Source organism: Leishmania mexicana, chromosome 26 (genome assembly GCF_000234665.1).
Source record: "Leishmania mexicana MHOM/GT/2001/U1103 complete genome, chromosome 26".
Classification (NCBI taxonomy): Eukaryota; Euglenozoa; class Kinetoplastea; order Trypanosomatida; family Trypanosomatidae; genus Leishmania; species Leishmania mexicana.
The window spans coordinates 885,065-899,266 of NC_018330.1; the positions used below are offsets into that span (position 1 = coordinate 885,065).

General features: G+C 64.0%; 1 protein-coding gene across 1 annotated transcript; it reads left to right on the forward strand.

Moving 5' to 3' along the window:
* Window positions 1-1,705: 1,705 nt before the first annotated feature.
* On the forward strand, window positions 1,706-13,645 carry LMXM_26_2370 (conserved hypothetical protein; the record flags this gene model as incomplete). Its single annotated transcript, XM_003876491.1, has 1 exon — window positions 1,706-13,645. One exon carries the CDS (start codon window positions 1,706-1,708, stop codon window positions 13,643-13,645), a length of 11,940 nt encoding a protein of 3,979 aa, XP_003876540.1.
* Between the last annotated feature and the right edge of the window lie 557 nt (window positions 13,646-14,202).

The window sequence follows — 14,202 nt, forward strand, 5'->3', positions numbered from 1 at the left end:
GGGCCGTCAACAACGACGTGTGTGCGCCCACGCACCCACACCCACGCACGCACGCGGCCCGCAGTCTCACTCACGTACAGCGCAGCACGCACAAGTACCTCGCCTTCTCTCTTTATTTCCATCACTCCTCTCGACTGCTTCCACCCTGACCCCCCTCGCACGCATCTCGACACCAACAGCAGACACCCGTGGAGAGCGGAGTGAAGACGCGATACACGGACACACACACACACACACACACGTACACCAGAATTCTGAGAGGAAAACGCCACAGACAGAAAAGAGGATATACACGGCGACGCAAAGGGCGAGGGCGGGAGGGAGGCACGTACACACACACACGTACAGACAGACAGCCTCCCTACACGACCACCAAAACTCTTTCGTCTTTCGACTTTACCCCCCCTCTTCTGCGCTCCCTTCAACACCTCCCTCGATAGCCCTGCGCGCCTCCTCTCGCAATAAAGCCTTTGCTCAAGGCTACGCACGCGCTGTGACGCGGACGTACAACTTCATCACAGGCGGCGGCGGCTGCGGCAACCTTCGCAGGACCTCTCTCGTGCGCCCGCGCATTCCCCGTGTGTGCGCCTCGATATTTTTCACCCCTGAGACTGAGCAGGGACTAGCCCCTTCGACTCCTTCACCGATTGCTTGCTGAGCACTACTCGCTACCAGCATCCTGCTCTCTCGCTCTTTCTGCGTGTGTCTGTGTGCAGTCCGCTACGCTCGCTCCCTTTCCTCGTTCTGTCGATCTCTCCCAGCGCGTCTTCGTTTCTTCGGCACCCCACTCTCCCCCCTCTGTTAACCTCAGTGCCACCTCTGTGCGTGTGGCGCGTGTACTTTGGGAGGTGGCTCGGCGTTGCTCTTCCCTATATTTATATTCTTGGCGCTTCCCCTCTCTTTCACGGTGTCTGCGTGTGTGCGACGCGCACGCACACACACGCACACGCACACGCACACGCACACGCACACACACGCACACGCACACACACGCACACACTTTTCCGTCTTGCCTCCTCTCTTGTCGTGCCGGCCACACCCTTTTTTTTGTAGGCACGGGTGTGCGTGTATCTCTCTCTCTGTGTGGACGGATTTTCAGGGCAACTCGTGCGCTGCATCTTTTTCATCCTTTCCTTCCCTGGCTCGCATCTCTCCTCTTGTGTACCTCTGCGAGAGAGGCATCGCCGCTACTCCTCTCGGGGCTGCGGCAGCGCGTGTCCGCCTGCTCTTGCTCTTTCTTTACGTGTCTGTTTCGTGGAGTCACTGGTTGTGCTGTCGCGGTCACGTTGGTCTCTCCCGATCTCGGCATCGCCGTTTGTGTGCGTGTGCGTGTGTGGGCACCCTGCCGCACCGCGCTCACCCCTCACTCTGGTCGTCCGTGAGGACTGCATTTCTTCTTGTCGCTGCTCTCGCGTTCTCCGCTTCACGTCCCGCTCGCCCAACAAAGCGTTCCCTCCCCTGCCATCCGGCTGCCGCCTCTTCCTCCCGTATTGCTCTAACGCTGCCGCACGAATCCGACGCACTGTTCCTCCTCTCTCGGTCTCTACGCGATTCGTTTTCCTGTCGCTGTCTTCGCGCGTGCTTTCACTCTATACACACAGAGTAACTCGCAGTGCGGCAAGCCTTGACTGCCCGGTGGGGTGCGTGACCAGCTCAGGCACCTAGGGCAGCGGAGGACGCAACCAGAGGCAAAAGGTGACTGCCAATGGAGTCGCCATCTCAGCCCTCAGCGGCAGTGCGCCGCGTTCATGCTCATTTTGAGCCCACCGCGGCGATCTCTGCCTGCCGCGTGGAGGAAATCATGGCCATGCCAGCCGATCAGCTGGCCCGCGTCGCGTGGCCGTTGCTGACGAATATGGAGCGCTCTTTCTCCATGAAAGACGTGTACTTCACCCCTCCCATACGCGTAAGCGCGTCGCCGCGGGCAACAGAAGCCGCCTTTGCTGCCGGAATTCAGAGCTGCATGACGGAGCTGACGGAGAACCTGTTGCACACGGACTGCGGTGAGGTGCCGCTGTCCTCAGCGCGGCTGCGCGCAGCCGCGCTTGCTTATTTTATTTCAGCATCGCCAGCCCCCCGAAAGGCGCCGCAGGTATTGTCGCCACGCGCTGCCGCCGGTGCTTCCGGCTCCGGCCCGCATGGGACCGAAGCTGTCGCTCACCACCTGCGCAAAGAGGGGCATGCTCCTTTTCCGCCGGCCCTTAGCCTGTCGGCAGATGTCTTCGAGTTCGCCATCCAGTCGCTCGGGGACGCGTCGGAAAGAGAACTGCGCGACATCACAAGCGGTGGAGGGTCTGTGGGAGTGCTGCCCAACATCTCGCGCTCCTACACAGACACCGATGCTCGCGCGTCGTCTTCGGAAAGCGCCGCTGGGACCGCAGCCGGCGCAAGCGCAACATGTGAGGCTGCTGTGTCGACTCGTGCTGCATCCATACAGCTGGGCAGACAAAATAACGACAACGACACACCAGACTCCCTTGGCGGCGAGACCGCCGCGTCGGGACAGCAGGCGCCAAGCGATAGCCACTCCAACACAGCGACAACAGCGGTGGTCACGGCCGCCGCGGAGAAGGGCAAGCAGACGAACGCGCGCCCCAGTCGTAACAGCACCGTAAGCTGTGGAAGCGATGATATCAACGACCGCGAGTGCTACGAGCGCAAGACGCGCCGATTTCTTTCGGAACGGGTTGACATGCAGTGGGAGTCGGTTGTGGCGAGCGTTCTAGTGTCGGACGGCGGCGAGAGCTGCATCGGCAGTGGCACCACTTCCGCCTCCGCTACATCCCTGTCGTCGGCGCCGCCGCCGTCAGCGGGGGCCGGGGCCTTGCTGCGTCAGAAGATGCTGCGCACGGCGGTGGTGCTGTGTAGGCGCGCCCCCACATGTCCCGAGGCGGGCCACTCGTTCGCGTGTCTACTGAAGCACTCCTTGCGTGCTGTATCGACCACCGGCGCTATCCGAGTCGCGGACGACGGCGGTGTGTCTGCCCCCGTGCTGCACCCTCCGTCGTGCTTGTCAGCGTACCACCGGCAGCGGTCACCGGTCACTCCGGCGCGGAAAGGCAGTCCCATCCAGCCCATCGAGAAGTGGGAGGCACACGGGTTGGTAAAGCAGAGCCTGTCGCCCGCAGCTTCCCCCTTGCAGCCGCAGCACACCTCTGTCGCGCACCAGCAGGCCGCTCTGTGGGTGGAGTTGGTGCTGCCGTTGCTGCACCTCGTGCCCCTTGTTCAGTGGTCGCCGGATACACTGACAGAGCTGGGCCAGGTGCTGGAGACGGTGACGGCAACGGCACCTGCCAAACTTGTGGCATTGGCTCAGCAGCAGCACCAGAACAGCAAGAGGGCAGTTAGTGGTGGTGCTGCTGGTGGCCACGGTGGAGTTTACCATCGCCCATCACAGGGACGCAAGGGAGTGGCCTCTGTGCCCGCTGCCGCAGCGGAGACTCCTGCCCCGGCAGTGACGAGTGGCGGAGGCGCGGAAGAGGTGGTGAACTTCTCGGTGCGTGTGCCCTTTGAAATCGGCTTGCCAGTCCCTCCTGTGATGACCGAGACCCGCCTGGGCGACTTGGTACACGACTCAGGCAGTGCGACAGAGAAGAGTACCAATACTGTGCGACGCGGCGCCGGCGAGACCAGCGCCACCGATCCTGCCGCACCACTGGCGTACGCGAGCGAGAGCGGACCAAGCACCGAGAACCGCTACCCGTCCTATCCGTCCTCGGCGTTCCACGAGGTGTCTGACGTCCGCGACAACGACGACCACATGGGCGCCGCGGCCGCGACAGAGGAGATGTCGGTGGTGGGCGAGGAGGGCGGCGGCGAGGACGAGTCCGCATACACGGACGCCGAGGGCGAATACGCGTACGACGCGGGCTCCAACCCATCCACCACCACGAGCGCGTCGTCGCAGAGCCGGGGTTCTCGTGCAAGCCCGCTGAACATGTCCGCAGGCAGCCACGATGGCGAAGACGCCGATGACGCGGGCGGTGCCGGGGGTGTCGGAGATGAGTCGTTGCTCAACAGCGCGCATGGAGACTTTTACGCGCTGCCGTGCTGCCGTCGCCGGACGCAGATGGTGGAGCTGTGTCTGCCATGCGCCACGCGTGTGTCGGTGCACCTCACCAACGCGGTGCAGTGGGACCGTGCCTTGCGGGGGCGCGATGTGCTGCTCTTGCCGCTGGAGAGTGACGCAAACAGTGCAGAGAGCACTTCTTCGGCGCCGGCAGGGTCCTCGACGTCGAGCACGTCACCTGGTGCGACAGAGGCGCTGAAGAGCAGCTCAAACTCTACCGCTGTTGGGAAGGAAGCCAAGAAGGATACGCGGCTGCCTGTGTCTCTTCACAGCTTGAAGGAGGAGCACGGCAGTGGCACTCTCACCTACGCTGGCCCGTGCCGTGCCGTAATCCCGAGCTTGCCCCAGGACCCGGTGTACATGCTTCCTGGCGAGGTTAGCGCGCAGGTGCAGCTCACCCTCGACACGCGTTGGAGCACCGAATGGACGGTGGCTCTGTCCAGTGCACAGCGCACCGTGGCGGAGCGGCTCTTGGCGTGGATGGAGCGGCGGGTGCACGCGAGCGGTGACCAGCAGCAGCCACAACAGCGCCGCAGCCGTATCGCGAGCTCTTTCCTGCTGCGAGGGGGCTTGAAAGGCTTCACGGCTGGCGGCGCCTCGGCATCTGGCAGTTCACAGGCAGCGATGGCGGACGGTGGTAGTGGCGGTTCCCACGGGCCGATCACAGCGATGATGACTGCAGCACCGGCCGGCGCTGCTGCGCCAGCAACGGCTGCTGCTGCGCCACTGGCCGATCCCTTCATTCAGGCGCTGTGCGAAATGCCGGCTGCAGCGCTGCAGGCGAGGGTGCGGTGCCACACCGTGCACACCGACGGCGTCCGCGCCGCGCTTTTGGTTATCGCCCACGTACTGCTTCAAGAGCGCACCGGGTACCTCCACATGGACCCGCTTACGTGGCATTCACCGACCTGGTCGGACGCCGTGCGCCGTGTCAGCTTAGCCAGCACCACCGTCGGCGGCGCGAACAGTGGTGAGCACGCGCTGGAAGTTGCCTTGTTCGTCCTGCGCAATGTCGCGTCTGGTCCCACGGCCTCGACCGTGTCACCAGCGCAAGTGGTGGATGCGGCGATCGACCTGTTCAGCATTCCTGGACTCACCGTGGCGGATGTGAAAGCGGCGCTGGAGGACCGCCGGCAACTCGGCAGCACCATGTGGGTGGTTGTCGACCTTCTCATCAAGTGCTCGGCGACGTGGCGGGCACCAAGGCACGTGGCGCTAGTCAGTGAGGCGGTGCGACGGCTCCTGCTGCTCGGGTGCACCGGGCCTGCAGCTGCGGCACAGAACCACTATGCACATTCTTCGCCGCACTGCACCTCCGGTGCCACAGCTGCCGGTGGACTCGCTGGGGCTTCGGCGGCGCCGATGACTGCATCTGGTAGCGTTGCTTCCCCATCTTTATTCCCTGCCGCCGGCCACTACCTGAGCGTGGTGAGCGGGTGCGGCCGTGTGACCGAGGCAAACCTTCGCCGCGGTGTGCATGCACTCCTTGCACAGCTTTTTCGGCTGCTGCGTGCTCTGCTGCATCGAGTCCAGTCAACGCAGGCCGCACCGCATCGCTTCTTGCTGGAGCCGTGGGAGTATGGCGCATTCGCCGCCTTCACAGTGTCGTTGATGTCGACGCCGATGGATGCGACCGACGTGCAGGCGTGCTCCCCGCACTTTTCGGAGGTGGTGACGGGCTTGCTGCCGTCCTTTACACGCCTGTCCCGCACGGATTCGCTGGTGCTGACGAGCGAGACGGCAGAGCAGGAGTTCCTGCTCGAGGTAGTCAAGTACGTGCGAGGGCGAATACCATCAGCGTCGTCGGCGACCGGCAGTGCGGGCTCTACAGATGGTAGTGACAGCGCCGAGTTTGGCGAAAGCGAAACGCCGGCCTCGCGTGAACCGCACATCCTCCGCCGCTATCAAGAGACCGCCAGCGGAAACACCGTGACGTATATCAGTTCGATGCCATCCGTCCTGGGCGATGGTGGGGGTCTCTGGGACATTCCGCAGAGCTCCACGAGCGCGTCATGGACTCCCGGGCATGTGCGAGTGGAGCTGTGGAACGGTACGAGCAGCGGCTTCTTTATCGGACTCGCCTCCGCAGACGTCCCGCTCTCCGACTGCACACCAGAGACGGACGCCAACGGCATTTACTTTATCGGCGATGGCACTGTGCAGTACGGCGACGTGACACGCCGCCAGCGTCGACTGCCTCACTGGCGCGCTGGCGACGTTGTGGAGCTCAGCTTTGTGTTTGGGCGCGGTGGCTGGGACGTCGTAATGGCACTCAATGGCGTGAGCTTGACGCGGCTGACGCTGCCGCGGCGGGACCTCCGCCTTGTGGCGACAAACGTTCGCACCGGCGAGTACGTGCCAGGCCACGGCCACATGCACGTGCTCTCCGTCACTCCGGTCCACAGTAGAGGGGGAAAGGACAGCGGCGCTGCTCGGTGCCGAGGTGTCGGCGGCACAGGTGGCCATGCGCTCTCATCCGGCGCTTCATCGTCGCTCTCGCTGGCATCGGCGCCGGCTGACGTCCGCCTCTCTCCTTTTGCGCGGTTGACGTTGTTCGGTGTGTCGCTGCTGCTGGAGCTGGTCCTCCACTACCTCGTGCTGCGCAGCTCTCGCCATGTCCGCACGGCGGCCGCTGCTGCTGGTACTGCCACCTCCAGCACTGCTGCAGGACATGGGGAGGGGTTGAGCCTGGTGCAGGCGTGCACCATCCCACTACAGCACAGCGTGCAACAGCTGGTGCAACTGCTGCACGAGCTCGACAACACCGACAGCAGCGGTGCCGGTGGGGCCGACGAGGGAGCCATGTATCACGTGAAGCACACGGCAGCCAAACACGTTACAAACGCGATGCTGCTCGACCTTGTTGTCACGCTCTCCATCGCGGTACCAGCATCGCCGGCGCTGCTTGCCACGCACATCGATGTCCTCACCGCTGTCGCTGAGTGCGCGGCCGTGGCACGCAAGACTCGTTCGGTGGCTTTGAGCGCTCTGTACAACGCCATCTCGCAGCGCGCTCCCGCCGCCGGCTGTGACACCGCACCCGCCTCCCTGCCTTCGACCCCGGCAGCCGCGCCGGTGAGTGCGAGCGCTGTACAGCGCCTCTGGGCCGCCTGTCATCAGCTCGCCTCCGCCACGCCTGGCTATCAGCCGCGGTTCAGCAGCTCGTCGGTTCCGTCGTCGTGCGTGACCGTGCTTGCGGGTGGGCGTCGAATTGAGCACAACCAGGCGGGAACCACCATCGGCAGCAGCGGCGGCGGTGCCGCATCCAGTAATGTGCACAGCATGTCGTACGCCTGCAATCCCATTGATCTGGCGGACCCGCACACACCCGATGTCGTGCGCGTGTCGGTGCGACTGCAGCGCGGCTTTCAGTGCGAGACACTGGGGCGCTACTACTACTTCGGCCTGGCGGAGATCAACGCGCCGGCGATGGTCACGCCGCTTGACGGCAACGGCGAGCTAATTCTGTACCCAGGTGAGCGGTCGAAGCAGCGCCGGGTGTACTACATCTCCGACTACCTGACCGAGGTGCCCGGCACGGCTGTGCAGCGGTGGGACACGGAGCGGGCCGAGAACTATTTGAACCCTGACACTGGCATTGTCTTCGGATCTGGCGATGTGATGACGGCTGTTGTGTACGTGAAGGAGCGGTGCATCGGCTTCGAGCGGAATGGGCTGCCGCTAAACATCTTACATCGCGGAATCCCCGCCTCTGTGCGGCACATCTTTCCGTTTGTAGAGCTCTACAACCGCGATAGTCGGGCAAAGTGGATGTACCTGCCTGACGAAGCCGTCGTGAGCGCGCGGTACACGATGCGTGCAATGCTGCTGTCGTGGACGCCACTGGTGCTGCCGCTTGTGAAGGAGCACCTGTCCATCACTGCCGCTGCGGCCTCTGGTGCGCCAGATCGGGACGTAACTCTGGGTGTGCTGGGTGCGGATGGGGACGAAATGCAGATGGTCTACGTCGCCCCTCCACAGCTCGACCAGCCTGGCGGTGGCACGACGTCTGTGCGTATTGAACGCTTCGAGGGCGGCATGGCTGTCGTCAGCGACGAGGCTGGGTCCATTCAGCGAGTGTGCGCCGCTGCCCTGGAGCCGGACTACACAAAGGATGCTTATTCGCTGCCGGCGTTGGCCGCGGTGCGGGCATGCGTGCAGGCATGCGTGCCGGAGCTCGCCGCGGTGGCCGCCGAGTGCCTTGCAGGGCTGAGGCGAACCTCACCAACGCCCTTGATTACCTCGCCGCGTTTGCTTAGTTATACGGAAGAACACTCGGGTGATGGAGCGCGTCGACACGTCGTGCTCACTCATCCGGCTACGCTCTTACGCACACTGCGGCTGATCTTCTCGTTGCACAGCTCGTTGCCAGGGAAGGGAGGCAGCAGCAGCAACGGCGACAGCAACCCCCTCAACACTGACTCCTGTACAGGCGCAGGCGGCAGTGGTGTCAGCGGGCTGGTGAGTGGCATCCCTACGACGCCACCGTCGACCACGCTTCCAGCGGCGGCGGACAAGGCCATACACGCTCTCTTGCCCTTGCTGGACGCGGTCTTGCCAGCGGCACAGCTGGACCTGCCGCCGCACGTGTTGCTGCGTGAGTCGTGGAATGAGCTCTGGTGCAACCCCCACCTGCGCGAGCGATTGCTCATTCGTGTTCCGCAAGCCAACGCCTCCGAGGTGGATGCGACGGGGGCGGCGAGCACGTACACGGAGCCTGCGGGCACGACCACGCTCACGAGCGTAAAAAGGTTCGAGAATCGTCTTGTTGGTCATCGACGTCGCGGACGCGAGCTCTTGTGCCCGACATGCGGGGAGCGCTGGTCGGCCTGCACGGCACGCCACTCCGCCCCGTCGAGCTGGTGTGACCTGCTCGATCGCGTCCTGCGACGGCTGCAGGAGCAGCTAGCGCAGCCGGAGGACCAGAGTGCCTCGCCGTACTGCAGCTGGTATACTGAGTGGACAGACGGCCCGCTCACTGCAATCGGCCAAGCCACCGGCGCTGGAGAGCTGCCGCGCAGCGCGCCTGCCACAGCAACTGCCGCCACCGCCGTTGGCGGCGTTGGGAACGAGGCTGGGGCAGGTGGCGAGGGCTATCACAGCCGGACGTCTGCCCAGTCTTCCGATGCGATGCTATGGGAGGACGCCGATGATGAGGATGAGGACGATACGGTCAGCGAGGCGGCGGCGGCAGGTGGTCATGGCGAGCCAGTTGTGGAGGTCGAGGAGGAGGCCAACTCTGGTGACGCGGCAGCGCCGGGAGACTACTACTCGGTGGCCTCCGGCGCTGAAGCAATGACCAGCGAGCTTGTTGGGTCGCCTCGGGTTGAGGATAGCGACGACGACAACGAGGACGAGGAGGACGAGGAGGATGAGGAGGACGCTGGAGTGTCTGCTCCAGCTGCCACTAGCGCCGCACGCGAGCCCCTTGCTGGCGCCGCAGCGGGTGGCGAGAAGGATGCGGAGGCGCCGATGATGTTGACGATTCGCCCCGTGCAAAACGACGGCATCGAGGAGGACGACCGCGCGTTGGTGGAGGGATTCGGTGAAACAAAGGAGGCCTCCTTCACCTTCACCGGCTACCTCGTCTCCTCGGCGGTACTGCGTGGGCGGATGGAGTTCGACCGCATCGACCTGCCCGAAGGTGACGGCGCTGACGGGGCCGCCAGCCAAGAGTGGGCCTGCAGCATGTGCACTTTCATTAACGAGCCTTCCGCTGTGCGATGCGCCATCTGCTCCAACGCGCGCCCAGGCGCGTCCTGGGCGTGCCCCATGTGCAGCTTTGCCTACAATGCCCTTGCGGCAGCGACGTGCGTGACGTGTGGGTGCATGCGGCCGAGCAGCGTGCGACGGCAGGAAGCGACGGGTCTGTGCTGCTACTGTACCGTGTGTCACCAGCGCGAGTACGTCCGAGATTTTCACGCGCTGCGCCATCGCCACTTCTGTTCCAGCTGCGCCCGCGTGACGCGGTGGCTTCCGAAGGATAGGTTCTCCACCACGATTGAGGCACGCCTCACCGGCGACGGCGCCACCTTGGAGTTCCAGTGGGCACTGGACGGCTCCAAGATAATTTGCTTCGGCCTGCAAAACCGCGCGTACAACGCTGACGTCTTGTGGGGGCTGGTCGAGGCAGCGGCCCAGCGGATTGGGTCGTGCGCCGCTGCGGAGGTGGGCCGCTATGTCTGTCCTATCTCAGAGCGTCCCCTCACCTCGCATCTGGCGAAGCCGCAAGAGCGCAAAATCGCATCGGCGGCATCGGCACCTGTCGAGCCGTGCATGGTCGGCGCCATCGTCCACTACGCAAGCGCCATCGTTCTTCGCTACGCGGCCTTGCTGCCATCCAGCCAGCTGTCTCAACCAGGCTTCTTGCGGCGCATCCACGTCTGCTCAACGGACTGGCTGGAGAGCTGGAGCCAGTTCCCGACGTCCACCGTCACTCCCATCTTTTTCCAGTGCCTGCAGATGCTGCAGGATGGCGTCCGTGAGCCGGAGTTAGTGTCCACCATCGCAAGCGTCGCGCTCGCGCTGATCCGGCAACAGCCACTCGAGCTCGCGGCTGAGAAAGACGCGTTACTCTACGCGCTGTGCCTGAACGTTGTGCGACACGGCGACACGGCGCAGCGCAAGGCCAGCTACGAGTGCCTGAGTGCTTTGATGGAGGAAAACGCATGCGCCCGCTTGAACGTGCAGCCGCTGGTGCCAGTGCTGTCGATGGAACCCCTTGTGGAGGGCCAGCAGCGGGCGACCGTCCTGGCGCTTCTTCACCGCGCGTCTATGCGGACCACTTCAGCAATCGCGAAGGCCAGTGCGTGCCTGGCACGCACTGTGGTCGCGATGGAGCAGCGGCGCCCACTGCCGCCGATGCTGGGCAAGCCGTTTCCGCACGTGGTGACTTTGACGGAGACGCGCCTCAACGAGGCTGGGGAGCTGCTTGTGGGCCAGGTGCGCGGCAGTGTGGGCGTGGCGCCAACAAAAGGTGGCAAGTTCTACTACGAGGTGGAGGTGCCGCCGGATTTTGCCGACCGATCGAGGACTGTGGTAATGGGGTGGGGCACGCTGGAGCACGAGCGCATCGCCTCGGCGCAGCACGTCGGGTCAGACCTGCATTCCTGGGGATACAACTGTCGCGAGCACCTGCGCTTGATGATGACGGAGCAGGCGATGCCCGTGCCGCGACGCCCGAGCGCCGGCGACGTTATCGGGTCCATGATCGACCTCGAGACGATGATGGTGTGTTGGACCATCAACGGGCAGGAAATATCGTGGGTGTCGGTGCCGGCTCAAGGCGACGGGGAGGAGATCTACCCATACGTGAGCGCCTCCGTCGAGCCGCACAGCCTCAAGATCCGCCTGGGCAACACGCAGTTTAAGCCAGCCGGCTATCAAGACTACTCACCGCCGTCAGACAAGCAACTGTGGGGCAGAGACGACGAGAAGGACGACGGCGGAAACGACGCGAGTGACGCGCAGGTCGGCACGACCGCTGCTCTCCCGCAGACGTACGAGTTTTATCAGCAACTCAGTCGTGCTCTGGAGGAGGCCTCCATCACGTCCCTCAGGGAGTCGTCTGTGCTGCCGCTGCTCGACGCGGCTAGGGCGCACAGCGTGCTTCGCCAATACCCACTCTTGATGGCGGTGGTCGACTTGGCCACTGCCGGCGACCGTGAAGGGCGCCTGGCAGCACCGATGAACATTCAGGGCTTGCTTCTGTACATCCAGCAGCTGCGCTGCGTCCAGGAGCTGACCATCATCGTTGCACGCCACCTGTGGCTCATCGAGAAGTCGCCGTACCTCATGTCCTGCTACCGAAAGGCAACGGACCTGCTCTTCAGCAGCGGTCGCTGGACCATCTTCGAACTCCAGCCAGGCGGCAGACCCAAGTACAACGGCGGGCACGCGCTCCGTGTGGTCGTGTCGCTGCGCAAGGCCAACCAGGTGCGAGCCGAGGCAGACGCGGCATGGATAGCGGAGCACTCGGCGCTGCTCCCGTCCCCTTCACCCGCGCTGTTGCCGCTGTCACCGGTGTCGCTTCCCTCTCGTCAAAACTCTCTCGCCGACGCTGCCGCCGTCTCGGCGGCCGTGCCGCTGCTGGTAGACCGCACTAGACACGCGATTGAAGCGGCGGCGCGATCTCCATTTGCAGAGGAGGCACCGGCGGCCTTCCCCCACGACGTCCACGACGCCGACGAGGACGACGACACGGAAGATGACACGGACAACTTAGTGGGTGCCATGGAGGATGAGGATGAGGATGCCGAGGAGGACGAGGGGGACGTGCTGTCGATGCACGCGGGCAACTCGGGCAACGAGCGGCGTAACAGCCTGCGCGACGTTTTCGGCGATGCCTCCTCCTTGTCGCCGGAGGAGCGACGGCTCCGCTGCAGCGTAACTGGGCAGCTTTTCACACAGCTGGAAAAGACAAGGGTGTACCAGCGAGCGCGCATGTTCGCGGTGCAGCTAGAAGGCACACTGGCGCTGGACGCTGGTGGCGTGACGCGCACCATCATGAGCATGATCGGGGACGAGGTGAGCTACCGCTTTATCCGCGGCGTGCGCGTTGATCCGCTGCTGCCGCTTTTTCAGCTGTGCAGCCACAGCACCATCTTCACGGTCGTCCCGAACATGTCCGCGCTGTACGCGAGCGAGGCGGCCGACGACGGTGCCGAGGGCAGTATGCTGCGTCGCATGTTCGAGTGGCTTGGCAAGATCATGGGCAACATGGTGCTGTGCGGTACGCTGAAGGCGTCGTTTGACTTTCCTCAGATGCTGTGGAAGACGCTGACATTCCAGGAGGACACGATAACGCTGGCCGACTACGCGCACGACATCGATGACAACATCATCGCCGCACTGGAGGACGAGGAGTTCGTGCTCAGTGATGACTTCTTTGCGTCCCTGCCAGAGCACGTGCGGGCGAGCCCGGCGTTGCTGCGCAGCCTGCAAGGCGGCGGCGCCGGTGCAATAGACGGCGCCGCCGCACCGTTTGCCGCCCGCCCGCTGCGGCCATACGCCTGCATGACCCCGGGGGTGAGCATGCATGACATGAGCCACCTGGTATTGGAGGAGCTGGAGGATATGGCTGCCAGCGCGGAGGCGGCGGAAGTGAACCGGCGCCGTGCCCTCGCCCAGGAGGCGCTGCTCCATCAGTACGACCCCGCGTTCTTGGCGATTCGTGCTGGTCTGACCTCTGTTGTTCCCGCCACTTCATTGCGCTCCGTGCGGTGGGAGGACCTCCGCGCGCGTGTGTGCGGCACCGGCGCCGCCTCGAGCGAGCACGTCATCGCGGAGCTGGACATGTCGCCGCTCTCCCTGTCCATGCGCGCGATGCTGACAGAGGTGCTGAACGGCTTCACCGAGTCGCAGCTGGCGCGCTTCTTGCTTTTCTGCTCCGGCCAGAGCCGCATCCCGCTGCCGGAGAAGGTACTGGTGGAGTGTGGGGACGAGCCGGGACGGCTGCCGACAGCGCACACCTGCTCTCCCATTTCGCTGCTGCTGCAACCATGCACAACATCCGCGGACTTGCAACGGAGTCTCGAGACGTGCCTCACCCACGCGGCGGAGTTCGGCTTTGTGTAGAGGCGGTATTTCCGCGTCGTCACCGCCGTAGACGGAAAGCGGAGCCCATGCAGCGTTGCTCCTGACGTGCTCTCTGTTTCTCCGCCTTTGGTTGCCGGTGTGTATCGATAGAGGCGGTGATGAGCACGTCTGGCGACACGAGGACGGCGGGTGCCTCACTCTTTACGCCGTAGACTCGTACCAATCCGCCTTCTGCCTTCCTTTTGCTCCCCCCTCTCTTGTGCTGCTGACGCCATGACTGCTGTGATGCCTGTGCGTGTGTGTACGTTTGTGCGTGTGTGTACGTTTGTGCGTGTGCGTGTGCGTGTGTGTGTGTGCCTGTCTCTCTGCCACTCGGTATGGGGGGGGCAGGTAGGCGCTTGCATCGGCGTTGCTTTCCTCGCCAAGCTCCCCATGGAGCTCGGCATCGTTGGCGTATATACCTGCGCTGACTTCAACGTTACCCCAGCAACACAAGAGACGGCTCCGGCTCAAATGCTTAGCACATCGTGCGGGACACTTCGGCTCCTTCCAGCCGTTCATTGTTTCTGTCCTCCCCGTCAGCAGCAGCTCTCTTG